Source organism: Amia ocellicauda, chromosome 13 (genome assembly GCF_036373705.1).
Source record: "Amia ocellicauda isolate fAmiCal2 chromosome 13, fAmiCal2.hap1, whole genome shotgun sequence".
NCBI classification, from domain to species: Eukaryota; Metazoa; Chordata; class Actinopteri; order Amiiformes; family Amiidae; genus Amia; species Amia ocellicauda.
The window spans coordinates 37293267-37318195 of NC_089862.1; the positions used below are offsets into that span (position 1 = coordinate 37293267).

At 50.2% G+C, this 24929-nt stretch overlaps 1 protein-coding gene across 5 annotated transcripts in view; it reads right to left on the reverse strand.

Annotated features, from left to right (window-relative positions):
- Nucleotides 1-24929, reverse strand: part of clcn3 (chloride channel 3) — a 36008-nt gene that overhangs the window by 6641 nt on the left and 4438 nt on the right. For 2 of the 5 annotated variants that reach the window (XM_066720830.1, XM_066720828.1), the window contains exons 2-9: nt 18896-19071; nt 6036-6193; nt 3139-3238; nt 2471-2658; nt 1841-1963; nt 1507-1713; nt 1169-1249; nt 360-905 (exon numbers count right to left, since the gene is read on the reverse strand). In XM_066720830.1, coding sequence (XP_066576927.1) covers nt 360-905; nt 1169-1249; nt 1507-1713; nt 1841-1963; nt 2471-2658; nt 3139-3238; nt 6036-6193; nt 18896-19055 — 1563 coding nt within the window. In that variant the 5' untranslated portion in view covers nt 19056-19071. Of the gene's footprint in view, nt 1-359; nt 906-1168; nt 1250-1506; nt 1714-1840; nt 1964-2470; nt 2659-3138; nt 3239-6035; nt 6194-6846; nt 6982-12311; nt 13118-18895; nt 19072-24929 lie in introns of those variants that run through there. The other 3 variants (XM_066720829.1, XM_066720832.1, XM_066720831.1) reach the window with 3 other exon arrangements.

A 24929-nucleotide genomic window follows, 5' to 3' on the forward strand; every position in this document is an offset into this window, starting at 1 on the left:
AGATACATGCAGACAGAGACACACAGAGAGGCACAGACATGGAGACACACGCAGACAGAGACACAGAGAGACACAGAGACACGCAGACAGAGACAGAAAAAAAATCTTTAAGCTGTTTTTTGTTGATTGTGTAGGCATCTTAAACTTCTCCAATTAAGGAACTAAACTGATCCCTCTCTCATTATTATTATACATTTTTTGTACTGATATTGAGACTTCAAACTCCAGAGAGAGACAGGTTTCTATGAATGTGTTTGTGTGAGAGCGTGTGTGCGAGTGAGAGAGAGAGAGGTGTGTGTGTGAGAGTGTGTGCGTCTCTACTGTGAACAGACAGACAGATGGACGGGCAGGCGGCGCACCTTGATGCCGAAGGTGAAGATGGTCATGATGATCTTGAAGACCAGGGCGAGCGAGAGCTGCCACATGGCCGCGTAGACGCCGGGCCCCGCCGGCCGGTCGGGGATGTCGTCCACCGCCTTGCTGCCGTTCATGGCGTTGCGGTACTGGCACAGCTGGGACGACTCGAGCGGCCCGCAGTCCGTGAACAGCTCCTTGATCAGCTCGCTGGTGTTCTGCCGTGTGTACGGGTTGGGGAAGGCCACGATGGCCGTGATGGCGGCCACCAGGATCACCTCCAGCACTGGGTACTTGCCGAAGCGCGTGGACTTGCGCCGACGACACCAGGCGATGTTGGCGCGGATGAAGAAGGCCCCCCACAGGCCGCCGAACACGCCCAGCAGGATGAAGGGGAACAGCTCGAACAGGTACCAGGGCGTGTGGTACTCCACGTAGAACAGCACCAGCCGGCTGTTGCCGAACGGGTTGATGGAGCGCAGGACAAAGGCGGCCACCAGGGCGGCGAAGAAGGACCGCCACAGCGTCTTCAGGGGGAAGTAGTAGCTCACCTGCGGGGGGGGACACGGGGACGGACAGAGGAGAGACGTCAGGGGAGGGCCGGGACAAACGACAGGGCCTGGATGGACTTCCCAGATCTGGTGTCATGTGTTTGCGGTTTTGAGAGTCTTTGTGTCTTTGGCGAATGAAATGCGTCATTTTGGAAAACATGATACAGTTAAATGCAGGGACAGAGAGAGGGACACAGACAGAGAGACAGAGAGAGAGATACAGAGATACAGGGACAGGGAGAGACAGAGACACCAACACTAACCTCCTCCAGGCTAAACAGAACTCCCCCAATAGGGGCACCAAACGCAACAGACACCCCGGCGGCTGACGCTGCAGACAGAACCTGAAAGAAACAATGTAGGGGTGGTCAACACGGGGCCAACACTGGGCCAACCTGCTCACAGCTCTCACAGATCAAACTCACATGGAGGGCAGATCAACACGTGACACTTCTATAATATTTTTAATATTACTTTCATTATTATAACTACTTACTAACGCACGCATCTGACACTTTCAGCCAAGACTAACTCTCGATACACAACACTATCGCTACTAGGGGGGCTGCAGTGCGGGGGGCCGAGGGCTCGTGCCGCTCACCTCCCTCTTCTTGGCCTCGTTCTTGCTGTACTTGGGGAAGAGGTAGGAGAAGATGTTTCCGCAGCAGCAGGCCACATGCACCAGCGGCCCCTCCTTGCCCAGGCTGAGTCCCGAGGCCACGGCCAGAACCAGCGTCACTGTCTTGATCATCAGGGTCCACTTGCCCAGGTAGCCCCGGATGATGAAGCCGCTCAGGATGGTCTTGATCTGCATGAAAGGAGAGCACAGTCAGTGTACTGCCCGGGCTGGAGGGGCTGAGAGACTACAGGTCAGCGGCCGGAGAGAGAGAGAGAACCCATCGGCCCAAAGCCCAGCAGAGCCCGCAGGGTCTCACCTCAGGGATGCCCGAGCCGCAGGCGTAGGGGGCGAACACCTTGACCAGACACACAGCCAGGAAGGCGAAGGTCAGTGCCCAGTAGATGTACATGATGTAGTTCAGGATGTAGGAGCCGGGACCCTGCGGAGCACAACATGGGAGAGGAGCGAGTGAGTGGGTGAGTGAGTGAGTGAGTGAGTGTGTGTGAGGGAGTGAGGGAGTGGGCGGGTGAGAGTGAGTGTGTGAGTGAAAGAGTGAGTGAGTTGGGTGGGTGGGTGGGTGAGTGAAAGAGTGAGTGAGTTGGGTGGGTGGGTGGGTGAGTGAAAGAGTGAGTGAGTGAGTGAGTGAAACATGCTCTAACACAGTGGTTTCCAAACCGGTCCTGGAGTTCCCCCTGCCCTGCTGGTTTTTGTTCCAACAGAGGTCTTAATTGCTTAATTGAATCCTTAGTTGAACTAACAAAACAATATATAGTTAAATTAAGCAATTAAGACCTCTGTTGGAACAAAAACCAACAGGGCAGGGGGAACCTCCAGGACCGGTTTGAAAACCACTGCTATAACACAAACAAGGTTCTCAGCCACAGCCATGGCGTGTGCGTGTCTGTGTACATTATACAGTGTACATTTGTGAGTGTGCGTGTCTGACCTCCGCCTGCCCCAGAACCAGCTCAGCCCACGTGTTCCACTGCGGACACTTGTCGCGCTCCTCAAAGGTGGTCTCGTTGGAGCCCCAGCAGCACTGCTCGTGGTTGAACCACAGCGCGCTGAGACACACGCCCTCCTTCAGGTCGTTCATCCAGTCCGCGGCGATGTCGATCAGACCGGCCAGCGCACCTGGGGGGGGCAGAGATCAGCGGGCTGGGCTCACTGCGTGGAGCTCATCGCTGCAGAGAGCAGACGACCGCACCAGCATGACTCGCACACCGGACACAGCACTGGTCAGATTTGTTTAAAGCATAACAATATGGAAATAAAACTGAAAGGGGTTCATTATTATAAAGACAGGCCATTTATTGAATCTGTGACTTCAGGAACGCAGGCGGTCGCAGCTCATGGTACAGTGAAGTGAAAGCTCAGGATTCAGTGTCTCTCGCCCCTCCCTCCTCCCTGAGAAAAGATTGGTGTCACTGCTTATCTGTGCAGGTGCCCGAGGTAATTAGTGCGTTCAATTACTGCCCCCTGTTCCCTCGTCGCTGTGCTGTGTCAGCATCGCGTGACCCGACCCGAGAGAGTCTGAGAGCAGCGTTACTGCAGTTTGCGTGTCAGAGAGGGAGAGAGAGAGAGACGCAGTATAGACACTGACTGGGTCCTTACCTGAGGCCAGGCCGGTCAGAGTCACCACCAGCCACCCTGACCAGGCGTCGTACAGGCTCTTGGTGAACTCCCAGGCCGACTCCTTCTTCTTGCTGTTGATCTGGACAGAGAAACAACACAGACAGCCGTGTCAAACAGCAGCCTGTGTGTGTGTCGGGTGTTTGTTGATTGTCTGATTGATTGATTTTATTTCATTTGTTTTCATGTTAAGATTTAAGAGTAATTTATTTATTTGTTTGTTTTTAATATGAAGAGAAACTACAACGCTCCAAACAAAACAACAATGCCAAATAAACCAAAGCTTCTTCAGGTGTTATTCTCTGGCAGGCAGGGACTGACCCTCGTGTCCGTACAGAGCTCCACGGTGCCCCCCCACCCCACAACAACACAATCAGGTCCCAGGGAGAAGTCAGTGACGCTACACAGCACAGCCAGCTTCACAGCAAACAGGAAGGAGCACATGGCCCTGGGCTCCCATTGACGCACTTTACAACTCGGACACACAAACACACAACTAACGTTTCCAAAACCGGGAGAGAATTGCAGGCCCAGGTTTTTGGAGTTTAAAATGTATAAACCCGGGGCACCCGGGCTTGATGACAAATTATTTCATAGGCATATACATAGGAAAAATAAGCAATATGGAAACAAAAATAAGTAAATAAAAACACTAAGCTCACTCTAAACCCTCAGCCTGTCACACACTGTTGGACACATCAAACACATCAGTTGACTGAACTCCAGAAATCTTATTTTATTCATTTAACTATTATTTTACTTATTTAGTATTACCTTGTTGCTTTGGCCAGAGGTTCTAAATGCCTTTTTGTGTCTATTTTATGTGGAGCTGAAATTAAACACAAACTCAGTTATACTGCATTATTATTATTTATAAATTCACATAGTAGTAATGTATTGATCATTTGTATAAACTGAAGCGAACCTGAGCCTGTTTGCATACTTTTTGCATTTGGCTGATTGGCCGTGTACTTCTTGTAGGAAGTAGAACCAAACCGAGCTTGGATCAGAACATTGTTCTTGAATTCCTCGTATTTTGCAACAGTGCTCAATTATATTGTAGGTTTTGCTGGCAGGTTACTGATGAACATTCCCGCTTCAATCTTCTCACCGATTGAAACATACATGAAAGTATACAAGAGTTCGCTGTTGCGCTGTGCACACAAGTATGATTATTATTATTTTTAAATTTGTCCCACGTCAATCCTGGTTTTATACCTGAAGAACCCAGTCTGGATGCATAGATGGTAAATGCATTTATTTAACATGCCAGGCCTGGAAGGGGCCCGACATGGAAGCACTCTACCTCAGCAGAGACTTATTGAACAGCACAAGTGGTCAGCCTTATATACATTGCAGGACATGTGTTTCGGTGGCCGGAGTCTGCCAGAGTGTTATCTCGAGTTCAGATTTCTGACCCTGGTAATGTTCATGGTAGTCTTCCTCGGAAGAGGTGTGGGATCAAAAGAACAGATGTCTTCCTTTGATATATTAGGAAAGGTCTGATCCCACGGATCTTAATTAACAACTGTCAATCGCTCATTAACAAAACAGTTCCTGCCTATCTGGAGAAAAGATTAAGTCCACAGACTTTTAACAAACAACTGTGGGCCCTCTCTCTCTCTCTCTGCAGTTTGATCTTTTCTATTATTGACAGGAATGTCTAGAGGGTATGCCCTGAACAACTTGCAAAATGGTTGTTGCTACCATAATACATTTACTTTGCTTGGTCTGCATATTATTATTAATATAAAACATAATACAGTTTATATATAACATTAATAACGGCTCTTCAATACCCATGCCAAACCCGGGCTTGTGGAGTTGAGAAATCGTCCAGGTTGCCCAATCCATGGTATTTCCAGGGTTTCCCACAGCTATATTCAGGTATTCTATATTCGGTGCTACCTGGCCAAACAAATGTGTGAACGCCAAAAAACAAACACAAAACTAAAAAACAGAAGCGCCCTTGCTGTGGCTACACCAGCTAGACTCCTCATGTCTGCACAGAGGGCCCCTGTCACACGAAAACAACCCAGCGTGTCTCCCCACACGCACACAACCCTATTCAGATATCAACACCACTACCGAGTCATTTCATTTATTTTCCAAGTCTGCTTCTTCAATTAATTTATAATCTGGAAACTCATGTAGTTTCTGCCACGTCCGCACACGCGTCACTGGGCAGACTGCGACGCTGTCCCGTGCTGCCGAATGCTGCGGCGGACGGGGAGAGAGTCTTCGGGCTCTGGCGGGGTATTCAGAGCGGCTCGTCGTGCTGTTGTGACATGCGCCGCTCTGCAGACCGCGCCCACGCCCGAGTCCCTGAGGTCGGACGAGCGTGCGGCTCAAAGGCGGTTATGTGTTCCAGAACCGGAGGCTCCTGCCGTCGCCATGCAGTCGAGCCTTTGTTCGTGACGGACGCATGAGACAGGTCAGACACAATCACACACATCGAGCGCTGCGCTCCTCCGGGCAGATTCATCCTGATCAGCAGCCTCTCTGAGACGCACAGCCCTGCGCTTTGTGCCTCTGGGATGCTGTGACATACAAATACAGCCACTAAACATGGGACAGCGGCTATGGAAACACGCAAAGACCCCTGTCGAGGGTCTGACTGCAGCGGTGACCCACATTCAACCCCAGGGACACTTTCATATTCATATCCATATTCATATCTATCCACGTACTGAATTATGTATGTATGTAGGCCTATGCATTTTGCATCTACACACTCCTACGTGGACCTGCAGTTACGAATGACAATCCTGTTCTCCTGTGCTTTTATTATTAAGACTTATTATTTTTCATTTCAGTAGTATTTGGGTGACTCACACGGAGGCCCATCGGTCTGCCCCCGAGCCCCCCATCCCACCTACCTTGCGGTGGCGCTCCCGGTCCTTGCACTTCTCCCGCACCCAGTCGATGGTGTGGAAGTCATCGTAGGTGCCCACGCCGGGGATGGGCTCGTCCAGCAAGTCCAGCAGGTGCGTCGAGCTGCTGATGTTGCCCCCGTTGGTCATGGTGTAGTTGGTTCCTACGGATGACAAGGAAAGAGAGAGAGAGAGAGAGGTTAGAAGAGGAGGAAGACTGTAGAGTGCATTGGTCTTTCCCGTATACGGATGTGCCAAGACGCAGCAGTACAGGGCAGAGAGAGGCCCTGACTGTCCTGCAGGAATTTAAAAAAAGGTCTAATTAGGCTCTTTAGTCGCAATAAGCCACCCAAACTGGAATCAGGGAGCTGCAGGGACAGGGCGGCCACAGGAACGACGCTCAGAGACACTGCAAACTCAACTCTCTCTATGAAAGTGCAGCACCATCTCCCCAATAATCAACCCACTCAAACTGAATGAAGTGCAACGCAAGTTCAGTGGTACCGAAGCATTCCCAATAGCAGACACAGGTCGGAGCGTCTCTGTCGGCCCTCTAACTGGGACTCCCAGTAACTGTAGTAACCCAGCAGGACCGTCTGTTACCCCGTTTATCTCAGCGTAACTCCACAGCAGGACAGAGTCGCTCACAGGCCTGCACCACGGCTGCTGCAATGCATGCTGGGGGCGACAGCAGCCCTGACAAAACATTCAGCAGGCTTGATCATAAAAGCGCTGGCACAAGTCAAGGTCATGGCTCAAACAGGAAACTGCAAACAGCCACAATCACAAAACAAACCAACAACACAGACACACTCACAGCGGCTCCTTCGGCCCAGTGCCGCGCACACAAGACGAGACACCGAGGAGGCCTTCTGCCCTGTTTCTCTCTCTCGATCACACGGATATTACATGAGCTGAAGCTCAGGCTAACAGCCCCGCAGAGATCAAAGATTAAAACCCAGCAGAGGTTTGGCAAACCAATCCCCCGGCTGTCAGGCTACAGGAAGTTGACTTTTCACTCACACTGCCACTCCCTTTAAAACACACAGAGTCTCTCAGCAGGCTGGTTGTGCAATTGAGCTTCATGCTGTAAATCGTACTGAGCTGAACCGGCTGTAATAAGTAATGGTCTGTGACACCACTCTGTCGCAACCACTGTTCCTCCCCGCGTCGCTCTGCGATGTCAGAGGCTGCGCAGGGTGTCCGAGAAAAGGTTTTGCACTGTCCTGTTTCAGAAGAACTCATGTTTAATTCCTCCACACAACCTGAAACAGACCGACATAAGGGAATCAATAATACATATAAATTCTCCTCTGCAGGACAAACCCCACAATGCAGCAGGGTTCTCCCCGGCACTGCGCCTGGTCCGCAGGGAACGGTCCGCTGGCACTTTCCAGAGAGCGAAACACACGGACGCGTGTTTAATGACAGGACAGCCAGACGACACAGTGGCCCGCTCCCCATCCAGCACTGGAGCGACGTGGAGTCACAGGAACATGGAAATCACTTTAAACAAATTCACCTGGAGAAGGACAGCTCATGCTTTTCTAACCTGGCGGGGAAGCTCAGCCCCACCCAGCAAAGCACACGGAGAAGCCAGAGGGCCTGAGACGCCGAGAACACATCAACAGCTTAGAAACAACATGATACACCGGCCGACAGCATGGATCTGGGCCTCAGATACGCCCGGCTAATTCATGGGGGTGTTTAGTTTTTACAGGTCAGTGGCTTCTACTTTACTGCCACACAGGAGTCTGTGTGTTTGTTTAGCCAGTTAATCGCTCAAAAACCCCTCAGTCTCACAGCTTGATAAGGACTGACCAGTGCTTTTCTGGACGGTGCTGTCTGGTCTGGACCGAGAGGCGCTGGTCAGTGTTGGGTCTGTTCTCTGTGTATTCCTGCAAGTCCAGCAAGACACTGAGAACACAGATAAATAGACACATGGAGAAAACAGGATGTATACATCAACACAGAGCAACGTAATCGCTGTCCCGCTGTGCTGTACCGCTGTGCCATACCTCTGTGCCGGGAACTTTATTGTTTCTCCCAAAACATAGACAGGGGGGTCCAGGGGGCTGACGGGCCTCCTCGACAAGTAACCCCACCCCCACAAATGCCACAGTCTCAACTCCACCAGAAATCATGCCAAAGCGGCCACGATCACACAGGAGAGAGCTGGCCGAGATACTGCTGCCCCATGCCTCTACAGCCTGGAGTCTCCGTTACTTCATTAAGTGCTTTACCTGACCTCCCTGCCATTTTAATTACAATTTAAAAAGGGTCCAATTCAGCAATTATAGCTCAAATAACATTTCCAATTAAGTTTCCAATTTAGAGCTCAGCTGGAACCGATTCCTGGAGACACGGGGCCCTTGAACACAATCGCCTTTGGCCCTCAGGTTATAAAGCCTGGCAAACACCTGGCTCTGCTCTGTTCAGGCCAAATCAGAGACTGAGACGATTTGGAAGAAACCCCTGCAATTCCTTGGGGATCGAAGTCTCTCTGATAAGACAGGGACTAGACACGCTTCACGACCAGGAGCTGACAGCCACGCTCCCAGTCCGAAGGAACTGCTAACTGAGGAACGCTGTGCACATGGGACTGGGACACATGAGCACATGAATACACACACTGTCGCGGCAGCCCCCGGACTACAGCCTTTCAGCGGACGCACACATCTCAGCCGATTCGTTTTCATTGTAAAACCGCACACACTGCCGTCGCGTGTCGAGTAGGAGGCTCAGTTATGCAATAACAGTTGTGGGAGCTGCACAAATTCAAACATCTTCCCTTTCCAACACGCTGGCCTCTGCGTGGGACACGAATAGCCGGGCTTTACAGGACAGCCTCCATTGTGGCACGATGCCTCTCAGCAGCAGGGATATCACAGAGAAATCACACCCAGCGGCCACAACTACACATCCTGAGAGCAGCCTACAGGTAAAATCGAAATGGCAGCGGATGACACAGAGCAGGAAAAAAAAACATCAGCATTAATCAGTGCGGAGGATGAGCTGAGCTCAACGTGAGGCCTTCATTCTCTTTTCATTTAAAAAACAAAAGTCCTCTGCTACAGGCTGGAGGGTGTGTGCGTGAGTGAGTGTGTGTATGTGTGTGTATGTACACTCACCTAAAGGATTATTAGGAACACCATACTAATACTGTGTTTGACCCCCTTTCGCCTTCAGAACTGCCTTAATTCTACGTGGCATTGATTCAACAAGGTGCTGAAAGCATTCTTTAGAAATGTTGGCCCATATTGATAGGATAGCATCTTGCAGTTGATGGAGATTTGTGGGATGCACATCCAGGGCACGAAGCTCCCGTTCCACCACATCCCAAAGATGCTCTATTGGGTTGAGATCTGGTGACTGTGGGGGCCAGTTTAGTACAGTGAACTCATTGTCATGTTCAAGAAACCAATTTGAAATGATTCGACCTTTGTGACATGGTGCATTATCCTGCTGGAAGTAGCCATCAGAGGATGCGTACATGGTGGTCATAAAGGGATGGACATGGTCAGAAACAATGCTCAGGTAGGCCGTGGCATTTAAACGATGCCCAATTGGCACTAAGGGGCCTAAAGTGTGCCAAGAAATCATCCCCCACACCATTACACCACCACCACCAGCCTGCACAGTGGTAACAAGGCATGATGGATCCATGTTCTCATTCTGTTTACGCCAAATTCTGACTCTACCATCTGAAGGTCTCAACAGAAATCGAGACTCATCAGACCAGGCAACATTTTTCCAGTCTTCAACTGTCCAATTTTGGTGAGCTTGTGCAAATTGTAGCCTCTTTTTCCTATTTGTAGTGGAGATGAGTGGTACCCGGTGGGGTCTTCTGCTGTTGTAGCCCATCCGCCTCAAGGTTGTACGTGTTGTGGCTTCACAAATGCTTTGCTGCATACCTCGGTTGTAACGAGTGGTTATTTCAGTCAAAGTTGCTCTTCTATCAGCTTGAATCAGTCGGCCCATTCTCCTCTGACCTCTAGCATCAACAAGGCATTTTCGCCCACAGGACTGCCGCATACTGGATGTTTTTCCCTTTTCACACCATTCTTTGTAAACCCTAGAAATGGTTGTGCGTGAAAATCCCAGTAACTGAGCAGATTGTGAAATACTCAGAGCGGCCTGTCTGGCACCAACAACCATGCCACGCTCAAAATTGCTTAAATCACCTTTCTTTCCCATTCAGACATTCAGTTTGGAGTTCAGGAGATTGTCTTGACCAGGACCACACCCCTAAATGCATTGAAGCAACTGATAATTGCATTAATGAGAAATTGAACAGGTGTTCCTAATAATCCTTTAGGTGAGTGTATATATGACTGTGTGTGTCTGTGTGAGTGAGTGAGTGTCTATGTGTGTACATGTGTGTGTGTATATATGAGTGAGAATGTGTGTGACTGAGTCTGTGTGAGTGTGAGTGTGTGTGTGTGTATGAGTGAGAATGTGTCTGTGAGAGTCTGTGTGAGTTAGTGTGTGAGTTAGTGTGTGTGTGTGTGTGTGTATATGACTGTGTGTGTGTCTGATGGCCTCATTATGTTTATGAGGGCAGTAAAGGCTCAGAGCCCAGGCTGGGAACACAGATCCTGGTCGGGTGGGAAGCGCAGGTGTTACGCCACACAACCAGCTCGAGGATGAGGCTGAACTCTGCAGCTCCACCAAACTGCCCACCTGTTTGTGCTTGAACTTGCTGCAGACGAGGCCCAGCGATTGCACAACATGTGTGTCTCATCAGGGTCATACTGCACACAGCTGTTGTGCAGGAGCCACTAATGCAAGCAGGAAGAACGTTGCAAAAAGCAAACCACTGAGAAACTGGTTATTAGACACACAAGAGATTGTTAGGAAATCCTACAGCGATTAACGCAATCTGGTACAGGTAGTGCAGTGCTGACACCCCTGTCTGGCTCACAGTGGGTCTGATTCTGAGAGAGCAGGGCTGTGAGAAATTGGCATTATTTTCCTTATAAGGTTTATAATCCTTTAATTATTGTCTTTATATTGTTCATCCTTTTGTCTTACAATGAAATCATTCCTATGTATTTACTATATTTATACCAGTGGATACTTTATTGTAGAGTTTGTTGGGGATATATGTATGTAGCCATTTTCTCTGGGCCTCTCAGACCCGCACAGGCAGAGTAAAGGTTGTGTGTTGTGTGTTTATGGGGTTGGTAACTCAGGTATGTGGTGAGAGCATGAGCTGCCATGTTGCCACAAGTCACACACAGCTATAACAGTCATAAACACTCAGGCATATGTTCACGTTACGTTTCAATATGATGCACATGTTGATTCTGTTGCAACAAGGTGTCCCCTGTGGCCTCAGTGCATCGCATTGCACCGCAGGAGATGAGCAGTGAGGACAGACAGGCCGGCCTCCTGGACGCCTGGCCAGAACCGCACAACCATCACAAAGCCCCCACCACCCCCAGGCTGCACCACACAGACCCCACCAGTTCCAGACAGACACAGGCAGAGACCCTGCAGCTGTGCCTAAACCCTCCCTGTAGAAGCCGATATTTACACCACAATTGCCAAACAAAACCAAATCAGACCCTCAGCCCTCGGCCCTGTTGGGAAGCAACGGCACTCAGACAGAGCCCACTGAGCATCCATTTGCAAAGAGCTGCTGGAGGAGACGATGCCTGAGTGAAGGCATCTGAACACGGCGCTCACACACAAAATGGTCAACACTACTGCGAGACGAGACACAGACATATACAAGGAATTACTATATTTTTTTTATAGGAAATTATTATCTTTATCGTGACGATATATTTTTCATTGATATTCACAACCATCGTCAGGATTGTGAATGAATCTCTCAGAGTAACAGGTGAAACCCGTGTGAAGTGCCAGTGAATTGTAAGTGCGTGGCTCTGGCCGGGCTTCGTGCGCTCGGATCGACCCGCGGGCCGAGAGGAGGCCGGCACGGCTGGGCGCTTCCCCCCCCGCAGATCTCTAAAGACGGAGGAGCCACCGTGGTGCGCTGAGCCCTGCTAATTGCCACAGCGCCGGGGCCGAGCACAGGCAGGGAGAGACGAGGAGAGCAGTGACAGCCAGCGCAGACACGCGTTAATGAGCAACCAGGGCTCGGCTGCAGGGAGCACAAAAATCAACACGGACGACAGCCGACGAGACCGGGGGAGAGGGAGCGATTTCATTGTCCTGCTCTTGAAAGGGAGACCTTGTTCTCCACCATTAATTGAAAACAAACAGATACAAAGACAGGCCGGCTGAGAGCAGCCACTCCGGCAGTGAGCGTACCTCTTTTGTGTATCTCCTGGAGAGGAATGTCTCCCCCTCCCCCATCGTAGGGCAAGTAGGGAGCAGAAGACATGTCCATGGCGACGGGCCGGGGGCGGGGGACGTGCGCGGGGGCCCCTCTCTCAGGTGGGCCGGGCGGCTGCCATGCTGCGGCGGGGCTCGGGCGTCTCTGCGCCGGGGCTTGTTCTCCCGTCGCTGGTCTGTGCTGCGATCTGAGCGCGCTCACTGCAGCAGCTGACTGCTCTCTGCCGCTGATGTCATCACGAGGAAGCCACTGCAGCCCCCGCGGTTGCTACTGGCTACACTCCGGCTCTGCTCGGGAGCACGGTGCGGGAGGGAGCGCCGCAGCCACTCAGAGCAGCCTATTCTTAGCACAGGGGATAATGTGAGAGCCGGCCCCCAGCACAGCGCAGCCCTGAGCGTCTGTGTGATCGGCTGAGCGGCTTAATCCAGCCCCCTACCAGTGCAGAGAGGAGACATTCCTGCCGAAAGAGACGTGTCTGGACTGACTGTGTGCTGGACAGAAGCTGTCAGACGCACCGGCCGTAAATCAAGGAGAGATCTGCAGCTGTGAGCTTCCACGCCAACAGAAGAAGTGTCAAACCCACGCCTCACTGGGCCATCAGGGCTCAGCTTAGACCCGTCTTTATATAATGTTGTGATGTCATTGCAGGCTGGAGGGCTTTAATCATGGCAGCTGTGCTTCAGCTCTCTCTCTCTCTCTGTGTTCAGATCACACCGTCACACTATACCTCCCTTCAGCACACACTCTCAGTAAACTGCCTCCAGACTCCCACTCTCTCTCTATCTCTCCGCTATACTCACTGACAGCCCTCCACCCCCGCGTTGGCCACACACTGACAATGCACACAATGCACCCCCCCACGCTGAAGGGAGGCACCAAGGCAACACAATGAACAAAACGTATTAGAAAGGCATTGAATTTCCCTGCGTGAAATGGTGACATGGTGACTGATGGCTACAGTGCCGTTACACAACATTCATTCATTCAAACACACACACACACACACACACACACACACACAGTCACAGTCTGCCCGGCAACAGCAAAAAAACAGGTTCACCTTCACGGGAAAGGAAGGGTTCAATCAAGGCCAGTGCAGTTCAGCGGCAACCCGGAGGTGGATTGGCACAGATTGTGGCACTAACCAGTCTTCTGCCTGGGGCCCTGTATCAGGTGATCACAATCACAATCACAATACAACCTCATCAGTCTACCAGCGTCGTCCCTGTGGCTGCCTGTAAACAACTCCACCCCCACATACACACACACACACACAGAGAACTACACCACAGGATGGAGGGCTGCCTGGCAAGTGCCCACCTCACACACATCCCCCACCACCCACACACAAGCAGAGCACCGATGGGTCGAATGGCCTCCTCTCATTCGCAAACTTTCTACATATCGATGACATAATCCATCCATCGCCCCCCATGCTGTCATCCTCTCGGCGTCTCCGCCCCTCAGCTGTGCGGGGAGCCGACACCGAACACCGGCCGGGCTGCAGGGCGAGAGCTTGCACAAGAGGCTGTGTAATTATAGCGTGAAACACTCACACAGTCAGGCGGTGACATGCCACGCGCCCGGCAGCACCGCGCCGGCCTGTTCCGCAGCCGGCACCAGTCTAACACGCTCTGCTGTCCTCGCCCTTAATTCCTTCCTTTCCTCCCGATATGGGTGAGAAGTCGGTCAGCCGCCCGTGTGTGAACACTGCCGGCCCCCCGGGGGGTGAGATTTGCATTAAGGAAGCAGCTCTACCTTACACATAAAACCCTTCATGAGAAATTACTTTGATTTGCAAAACAGCGATGTTACTCGGAAAGATGAAGAAATAAAAACACACTTCATCATGACCTTTAGAGAACACGCCTAGAAAAATCTGTTCTGCTGTCCCACGTTCACCGGAGGACGAGATGTGGACCAGGATGAGCTTTCGTATCTTGTTTGCAAACAATTCTCAGAAGGAATCCAGGCGATCCAGGAGCCGGCGCCACGTTTCTTCAGAACCAAAGAGAAGGAAACGGGACGGGGCCAAAGACCGGTACTGGAATGACCTGGAAAGGGACAGTGCTTCCCTATTCTGCTGGTTTCCACTCCAGTCCCAGTTGCTGTCTTCACCTGAACACATACTGTCTTAGTTCGGAGCGCAGTGTCGGACTGTTGTCATTCATCACACGACTCAGCTCCCATTGAGACCCATTGAACAAACGCTTCCCAGCTCCCAGTGCAATGCCCAGGACCAGGAGAGAGATCAATAGGCCGGCTGGGCTGAGAGACTCCAGCCCCAGACTAGGGCTGGGCAATATGACCTAAAAATTAATTATCTAGATTTTTTTAAATGTTTGGGCGATACACGATATATATCTCAACATTTCGTGTTTTCCTCCAAACAAGCTACAAAATAAGACCAAAGACATTATAATTCAATCAAGTCTTTTTTTAATCATTAAATGTGCAAAACTAACAAATACCACTTGCCAGGCTATCATAGTAAATATGTTTTTGTTTTACCTGACTTTAAATTAATACATTAAATAAAAATAGCAATGCACAAAATAAATACTTGCTGCCAAACTACATTTTAATGAAAAAGCATGGAATACACACTCAAGGCTGCGGAATAGACTTAATGAAGCCCACAGAAAATGTAAAAGTGTGTATACATATATATATATATATATATACACACAATCACCTAAAGGATTATTAGGAACACCTGTTCAATTTCTCATTAATGCAATTATCTAACCAACCAATCACATGGCAGTTGCTTCAATGCATTTAGTGGTGTGGTCCTGGTCAAGACTCAAGCTCACCAAAATTGGACAGTTGAAGACTGGAAAAATGTTGCCTGGTCTGATGAGTCTCGATTTCTGTTGAGACATTCAGATGGTAGAGTCAGAATTTGGCGTAAACAGAATGAGAACATGGATCCATCATGACTTGTTACCACTGTGCAGGCTGGTGGTGGTGGTGTAATGGTGTGGGGGATGTTTTCTTGGCACACTTTAGGCCCCTTAGTGCCAATTGGGCATCGTTTAAATCCCACGGCCTACCTGAGCATTGTTTCTGACCATGTCCATCCCTTTATGACCACCATGTACCCATCCTCTGATGGCTACTTCCAGCAGGATAATGCACCATGTCACAAAGGTCGAATCATTTCAAATTGGTTTCTTGAACATGACAATGAGTTCACTGTACTAAACTGGCCCCCACAGTCACCAGATCTCAACCCAATAGAGCATCTTTGGGATGTGGTGGAACGGGAGCTTCGTGCCCTGGATGTGCATCCCACAAATCTCCATCAACTGCAAGATGCTATCCTATCAATATGGGCCAACATTTCTAAAGAATGCTTTCAGCACCTTGTTGAATCAATGCCACGTAGAATTAAGGCAGTTCTGAAGGCGAAAGGGGGTCAAACACAGTATTAGTATTGGGTTCCTAATAATCCTTTAGGTGAGTGTATATACACACACACAAACATATTTACATACATACATATATACACATACACACACACACATTGTCTGCTAAGAAATACATAATAATATAGCTATATGTTGTTATGTGACAGTATATAATACTGTGATTATATATATATATATTATATACAGTGAGGGAAAAAAGTATTTGATCCCCTGCTGATTTTGTACGTTTGCCCACTGACAAAGAAATGATCAGTCTATAATTTTAATGGTAGGTGTATTTTAACAGTGAGAGACAGAATAACAACAAAAAAATCCAGAAAAACGCATTTCAAAAAAGTTATAAATTGATGTGCATGTTAATGAGTGAAATAAGTATTTGATCCCCTATCAATCAGCAAGATTTCTGGCTCCCAGGTGTCTTTTATACAGGTAACGAGCTGAGACTCTCTTAAAGGGAGAGCTCCTAATCTCAGCTCGTTACCTGTATAAAAGACACCTGTCCACAGAAGCAATCAATCAATCAGATTCCAAACTCTCCACCATGGCCAAGACCAAAGAGCTGTCCAAGGATGTCAGGGACAAGATTGTAGACCTACACAAGGCTGGAATGGGCTACAAGACCATCGCCAAGCAGCTTGGTGAGAAGGTGACAACAGTTAGTGCGATTATTCGCAAATGGAAGAAACACAAAATAACTGTCAGTCTCCCTCGGTCTGGGGCTCCATGCAAGATCTCACCTCATGGAGTTTCAATGATCATGAGAACGGTGAGGAATCAGCCCAGAACTACACGGGAGGATGTTGTTAATGATCTCAAGGCAGCTGGGACCATAGTCACCAAGAAAACAATTGGTAACACACTACGCCGTGAAGGACTGAAATCCTGCAGCGCCCGCAAGGTCCCCCTGCTCAAGAAAGCACATGTACAGGCCCGTCTGAAGTTTGCCAATGAACATCTGAATGATTCAGAGGAGAACTGGGAGAAAGTGTTGTGGTCAGATGAGACCAAAATCGAGCTCTTTGGCATCAACTCAACTCGCCGTGTTTGGAGGAGGAGGAATGACCCCAAGAACACCATCCCCACCGTCAAACATGGAGGTGGAAACATTATGCTTTGGGGGTGTTTTTCTGCTAAGGGGACAGGACAACTGCACCGCATCAAAGGGACGATTGACGGGGCCATGTTCTGTCAAATCTTGGGTGAGAACCTCCTTCCCTCAGCCAGGGCATTGAAAATGGGTCGTGGATGGATATTCCAGCATGACAATGACCCAAAACACACAGCCAAGGCAACAAAGGAGTGGCTCAAGAAGAAGCACATTAAGGTCCTGGAGTGGCCTAGCCAGTCTCCAGACCTTAATCCCATAGAAAATCTGTGGAGGGAGCTGAAGGTTCGAGTTGCCAAACATCAGCCTCGAAACCTTAATGACTTGGAGAGGATCTGCAAAGAGGAGTGGGACAAAATCCCTCCTGAGATGTGTGCAAACCTGGTGGCCAACTACAAGAAACGTCTGACCTCTGTGATTGCCATCAAGAGACCACTTAACCTATACACATACATACACACACACAGTATTTTGTATGGTCACATAATAACAACAACACAAGTGATAGTAATCATGCAACACAACGCTGATATGGGTTTATAGTGGTGCATGTAACATCTGTCCTTGCTAGACAGTTACGTTTCCTTGCTATGAGTCGAGTTTCGATTTGAAATTGTGCTCACCAGTACAGCCCTGCATAATGTAATAACACAAAATATTGTTGTTACTAGCCTTGCACCACTGCACCCACCTTAATAAGATCAAACATTCTGCATTTTTTACATTGCTTTTCAATTTACATTAAATGCAGACAAACGTTATTCTTAAATGTTATACAAATTATATGTATATACATATCATGGTTTCATAGGCAAGGCGGGGGGGATGCTTCGGGTATAGCCGGAGCGAACAGAGTGGGTGGAACATGTGCGCTTTGTGCTTTAAAGTTTCTTTCTGCTGTTATTCGCTTCTGTTTTTAGTGTGTAATTCAAACATTTAATGAACACCAGGTAACTTCTTTACTTGGTTAATTCACTTCCATTGCTTTTAAAACAGGTTAATATAGCAAGTGTAACATTCAAGATCGTAATCCCACGAATCCATGATTGTAAAACAAACATTCAACTTTATAAGCAGTTGCATTTCCTGATTAAAGACCTCAAAACTACTCATTTACTGACATCAACACAAATTATTCGCTAGCAAGATGAGACACATTTGCTCCCTCCTCCTCCGAGGTGATTGGCTGCATGAATAATGCTTGACAAGTATTTTCCCGCAACATGACTGGCTGCATAAAAAGACTGACAGTTACTCCTCCCACATTCCAAACACTGGATACTCACGATACAGGTGTTTTGTATTTCACCCAAAATAATATATTGAATATATCGCAAAAACTCGATATATATCACCCAGCCCTACCCCAGACCTGCGCAGCCCTGAGATCCCACAGTCCCACAGGACCCGCTCCACAACATCAGAGACCCAGCCTGCCGGTGGGGAAGGCAAGGCACACTTCAGGGTCTGAAGCTGGAGCCAAGGCGCCCGGTGAGAAAAAAAACACCCTGCACTCGGTGAATGTTGTGCGATCGCATCTGCTCTCCCGGAGCTACACTTCAAACAGCCATGCAAACGCCCACGCAAATCTGGGGGAGAGAATTCAAAGGAGCGATCGCAAACCCTGGCAGCGCAGGAGCCGCGTCTCTGGTGTCGCAACACCGACGACCATCAGACTGTGACTGACTTGTGAGCGCGACCCAGAGCTAAAACATCTAAATGAACAAACAGATCAATAAAACACCCTGCGTGCTCCTGCCACCCCACAATGCATCGCCTCCCATCTATTGGGACACACAAGTCCGGCCACCCCTCATCTCCACGTATGGAGGAGCTGCCGGTGGCAGGAACCTCACAGACCCGCTTGAGTCTGGCCCTGACGGAAGCCCCTCGCTCTCTCTGTACGCAGGGAGCCAACGCCGCGTCGAGACGCCCTCGAGAACCGCTTTCGGCAACGCTGCCATTTCAAAACCCAGCCCTCTTTCTCCCCCACCCTCCCCACACACCCCCCAGCCCCTACCTGAGGAGGTGTCCCCGTCAAGCAGGTTGTCATCCTCCGTGGTGTGGAAGTCCATGATCACGCCGGCCCCATCCAGGAGCTCGTCGTCACTGCTGGCGCTGGCGATGCTGTTGTAGCTGTTCCGAGACGAGCCTCTGTTGAACAGCTGCTCCGACTCCATTTAGCTGCTCGTAGACCTGAGACACAGAGTGACACACTCACTGTCCTGAGACACAGAAACACACTCACTGTCCTGAGACACAGAGACACACTCACTGTCCTGAGACACAGAGACACACTCACTGTCCTGAGACACAGAGACACACTCATTGACCTGAGACACAGAGACACACTCACTGACCGGGCCGACAGAGTGACACACACACTGTCCTGAGACACAGAGTGACACACTCACTGTCCTGAGACACAGAGACACACTCATTGACCTGAGACACAGAGACACACTCACTGACCGGGCCGACAGAGTGACACACTCACTGTCCTGAGACACAGAGACACACTCATTGACCTGAGACACACTCATTGACCTGAGACACAGAGACACACTCACTGACTGGGCCGACAGAGTGACACACTCACTGACCGGGCCGACAGAGTGACACACACACTGTCCTGAGACACAGAGACACACTCACTGACCTGAGACACAGAGACACACTCACTGACCGGGCCGACAGAGTGACACACTCACTGTCCTGAGACACAGAGTGACACACTCGCTGTCCTGAGACACAGAGACACACTCATTGACCTGAGACACAGAGACACACTCACTGACCGGGCCGACAGAGTGACACACTCGCTGTCCTGAGACACAGAGACACACTCATTGACCTGAGACACACTCATTGACCTGAGACACAGAGACACACTCACTGACTGGGCCGACAGAGTGACACACTCACTGTCCTGAGACACAGAGACACACTCACTGACCTGAGACACAGAGACACACTCATTGACCTGAGACACAGAGACACACTCACTGACCTGAGACACAGAGACACACTCACTGTCCTGAGACACAGAGACACACTCACTGACCGGGCCGACAGAGTGACACACACACTGTCCTGAGACACAGAGACACACTCACTGTCCTGAGACACAGAGACACACTCATTGACCTGAGACACAGAGACACACTCACTGTCCTGAGACAGAGTGACACACACACTGTCCTGAGACACAGAGACACACTCATTGACCTGAGACACAGAGACACACACACTGTCCTGAGACACAGAGACACACTCACTGACCTGAGACACAGAGACACACTCACTGACCTGAGACACAGAGACACACTCACTGACCGGGCCGACAGAGTGACACACACACTGTCCTGAGACACAGAGACACACTCACTGACCTGAGACACAGAGACACACTCATTGACCTGAGACACAGAGACACACTCACTGACCGGGCCGACAGAGTGACACACTCACTGTCCTGAGACACAGAGTGACACACTCACTGTCCTGAGACACAGAGACACACTCATTGACCTGAGACACACTCATTGACCTGAGACACAGAGACACACTCACTGACTGGGCCGACAGAGTGACACACTCACTGACCGGGCCGACAGAGTGACACACACACTGTCCTGAGACACAGAGACACACTCACTGACCGGGCCGACAGAGTGACACACTCACTGACCTGAGACACAGAGACACACTCACTGACCGGGCCGACAGAGTGACACACTCACTGTCCTGAGACACAGAGTGACACACTCGCTGTCCTGAGACACAGAGACACACTCATTGACCTGAGACACAGAGACACACTCACTGACCTGAGACACAGAGACACACTCACTGACCTGAGACACAGAGACACACTCACTGACTGGGCCGACAGAGTGACACACTCACTGACCTGAGACACAGAGACACACTCACTGACCGGGCCGACAGAGTGACACACTCACTGTCCTGAGACACAGAGTGACACACTCGCTGTCCTGAGACACAGAGACACACTCATTGACCTGAGACACAGAGACACACTCACTGACCTGAGACACAGAGACACACTCACTGACCGGGCCGACAGAGTGACACACTCACTGTCCTGAGACACAGAGTGACACACTCGCTGTCCTGAGACACAGAGACACACTCATTGACCTGAGACACAGAGACACACTCACTGACTGGGCCGACAGAGTGACACACTCACTGTCCTGAGACACAGAGACACACTCACTGACCTGAGACACAGAGACACACTCACTGTCCTGAGACACAGAGACACACTCACTGACCGGGCCGACAGAGTGACACACACACTGTCCTGAGACACAGAGACACACTCATTGACCTGAGACACAGAGACACACTCACTGTCCTGAGACAGAGTGACACACACACTGTCCTGAGACACAGAGACACACTCACTGACCTGAGACACAGAGACACACTCACTGTCCTGAGACACAGAGACACACTCACTGACCGGGCCGACAGAGTGACACACACACTGTCCTGAGACACAGAGACACACTCATTGACCTGAGACACAGAGACACACTCACTGTCCTGAGACAGAGTGACACACACACTGTCCTGAGACACAGAGACACACTCACTGACCTGAGACACAGAGACACACTCACTGTCCTGAGACACAGAGACACACTCACTGACCGGGCCGACAGAGTGACACACACACTGTCCTGAGACACAGAGACACACTCATTGACCTGAGACACAGAGACACACTCACTGTCCTGAGACAGAGTGACACACACACTGTCCTGAGACACAGAGACACACTCATTGACCTGAGACACAGAGACACACACACTGTCCTGAGACACAGAGACACACTCACTGACCTGAGACACAGAGACACACTCACTGTCCTGAGACACAGAGACACACTCACTGACCGGGCCGACAGAGTGACACACACACTGTCCTGAGACACAGAGACACACTCATTGACCTGAGACACAGAGACACACTCACTGTCCTGAGACAGAGTGACACACACACTGTCCTGAGACACAGAGACACACTCACTGACCTGAGACACAGAGACACACTCACTGTCCTGAGACACAGAGACACACTCACTGACCTGAGACACAGAGACACACTCACTGTCCTGAGACACAGAGACACACTCACTGACCGGGCCGACAGAGTGACACACACACTGTCCTGAGACACAGAGACACACTCATTGACCTGAGACACAGAGACACACTCACTGTCCTGAGACAGAGTGACACACACACTGTCCTGAGACACAGAGACACACTCATTGACCTGAGACACAGAGACACACACACTGTCCTGAGACACAGAGACACACTCACTGACCTGAGACACAGAGACACACTCATTGACCTGAGACACATTCACTGACCGGGCCGACAGAGTGACACACTCACTGTCCTGTGTGTTAGTGTATCTGTGTGAGAGTGAGTGAGTGTGAGAGAGAGAGAGAGAGAGAGAGTGCATTTGTGTGTGTGTCTGAGTGAGACAGAGTATGTGTGTGTACTGACAACACAGGTGTCCGGCTCATTGGCACAGCTAATCAGTAAACACAGGTTTAATCAGATTATTTCACATCACGCCTGTTCCTCTAACATCCCTCGTGTCCCATCTGCCTGCGGGGCTGCTGGACTTACTGCCAACCAAACCCGTCTCTGGTCCCTCCGCTCTGCCCTGCGCCGAGCCTCTTTATTTCCGCAGCGTTTTCATTATTAGAATGGTTAATGAATGTTATAATGGTACTTTGTTTATAACATATTGATTTCCACGGTCCCTTGGGGTACATTATAAGTGGAGTTCATCGGTACTATTAACAACGACCCCCCCACAACGCAGCTCACAGGCTGGGAAGGAGGGCTGACATGTGAAGCGACTGGCCGGCCCCGGACGGCCCCGTGGCTGAGTGTGGACCCCCTCTCAGTGCAGCCACGCTGTGCCACACGCTCCTTCTGACTGCACCGCAGGGCTCACAGACAAGGACCTTCCCCGTGTCCTCCGCACTCGTCCCCGGTGGACTGTGGACGTCCTCAGGCAAACGCCTCACAGCAGCTCGGCAAAATGCCTTCCCACAAGACCGGACTGAACGTGAGAACAACCGGCATGGAGCCGGTGCGTTGTTGTTGTTATGACTGGTGCGGACGCCATCACTGCCCTCTGACCTCTACAGCTCATTCTTCAGTACAATCCGCAGCTCAACTGACAATAACACCCCCCCACGCCTCCCACCCCACACAGCTGTGAGGATGGGCTGGTCCGACAGCACACAGGCCTGCCATTGTGGCCGCAGCTCTTGGGGGCCTGGGAATGAGCTGCCCGGCACCCCTGGGTCGGCTTGTTTTCAACGGGGGGGGGGGGGCCCAGGTCACAGCGGAGAGCAGGGCTGTCCGAGTCCCACATGTATACATGTATAGGGCCTTTATATTCGTATTTCACTCCATTTCAGATGTCACGCTCAGAGTGACACCGCGAGCCGCTCTGAAATACAGCGGTTTTAGGGGTCAGGGCATTTCAGAAAGCAGACACGGGTTAAAATAAAAGTTTATTAAAAAAAAAAAAAAAAAAAAACAGTCCAGGTGGATCTGAGTTCTCCGCTCGAGTGCAGAAGAGAGCAGGGGACCCCTGTATCCCCGAAGGGCTGCAGATGTAACCCGTCACAGCTGGTATACAATCACACACAATGAATGAACAAATGCCGTGTATTTAATAGCATTCACGCAGGCCTGATTGTTTAGGACTGTCGTAGTGGTGTGTGGTTCACACTGCTCAAATGGTCATCATCTTCGCTGGTCAGCCAGGCCACCGATGCTCTCACCACAAACACAACCTCTCCTCTGCCTGTGCGGGTCTGAGAGGCCCAGAGAAAAGGGCTGTATACATATATCCCCAACAAACTCTACAATAAAAGGTAAAAGGTGGTACATGTCCCACTGATACAGATACAGTAGCCAATATCAACTAATCTATATAAACAAAAGGAAATTAACAATATAAAAACAAGAACAAAAGAAAACAAGTCAGATCCCCCACTCCACAGACCTCTCAGTTCCTCCAAACTCACAAACCCTCACTGCGCCCAATAGCAAGCAGTGTATAGAACATCCTCACCGATAGGGACGGTCCTCTGAAACCGATCAGGACTCCGACGGTGCATAAAACACTCCTGTGCGGATACTGATGACACAGGCAGAGTTAGGAAACTCTGACTCTTCACTGCTGGGGTTTTACGAGCTACACCTCCAACAAATATTCACAGACACGAGCCCATCAAGCCTGGAGGCGTCAGGGAGGGGAGTGAAGAACGCAGGTACAGCTCAGGGTGTGAGGATCCAGACTGGGCACCTCTCGGGCAAGGACGGGCCACAGCACCACCTACAGGAACCAGCAGGCTACTGTCACCGTCACAGACTCGTGTGACACTGACACCGAGGACAGGCTCACAGGAGACACACTGACACCGAGGACAGGCTCACAGGAGACACACTGACACCGAGGACAGGCTCACAGAAGACACACTGACACCGAGGACAGGCTCACAGTAGACACACTGACACCGAGGACAGGCTCACAGGAGACACACTGACACCGAGGACAGGCTCACAGGAGACACACTGCGCAGAGGACAGGAATTTCAAGAACAACAATCGTTTTATAACTTTTAGCAAAGCCTTTTTGGTCATTCTGCGTCTAGTACAATAAATCACAGTCTCAGGTGTGTTTGATCCTGTGTCTCGCCGATTTATGCTTCTGCATCTATACATGCGCGGCGTCGGGCGCAGATGGTCGCACAGCTGTCTGCCAACATACTCGCACGTATTTGACGCGTCCATAGGGGACAGTGTCGCATTAACACATCGCAATCTGAAACAACGAAACCTGATTTCTATGGTGCACTTACGATTGTATTTATGTAAATTAACACATACTGTTAATGATTATTTTATTATTACGGAAACTACACGTGCACACACACATACAAATTGCATCCTGTATGTGCAGATCTCTATTGTCTTGCTATA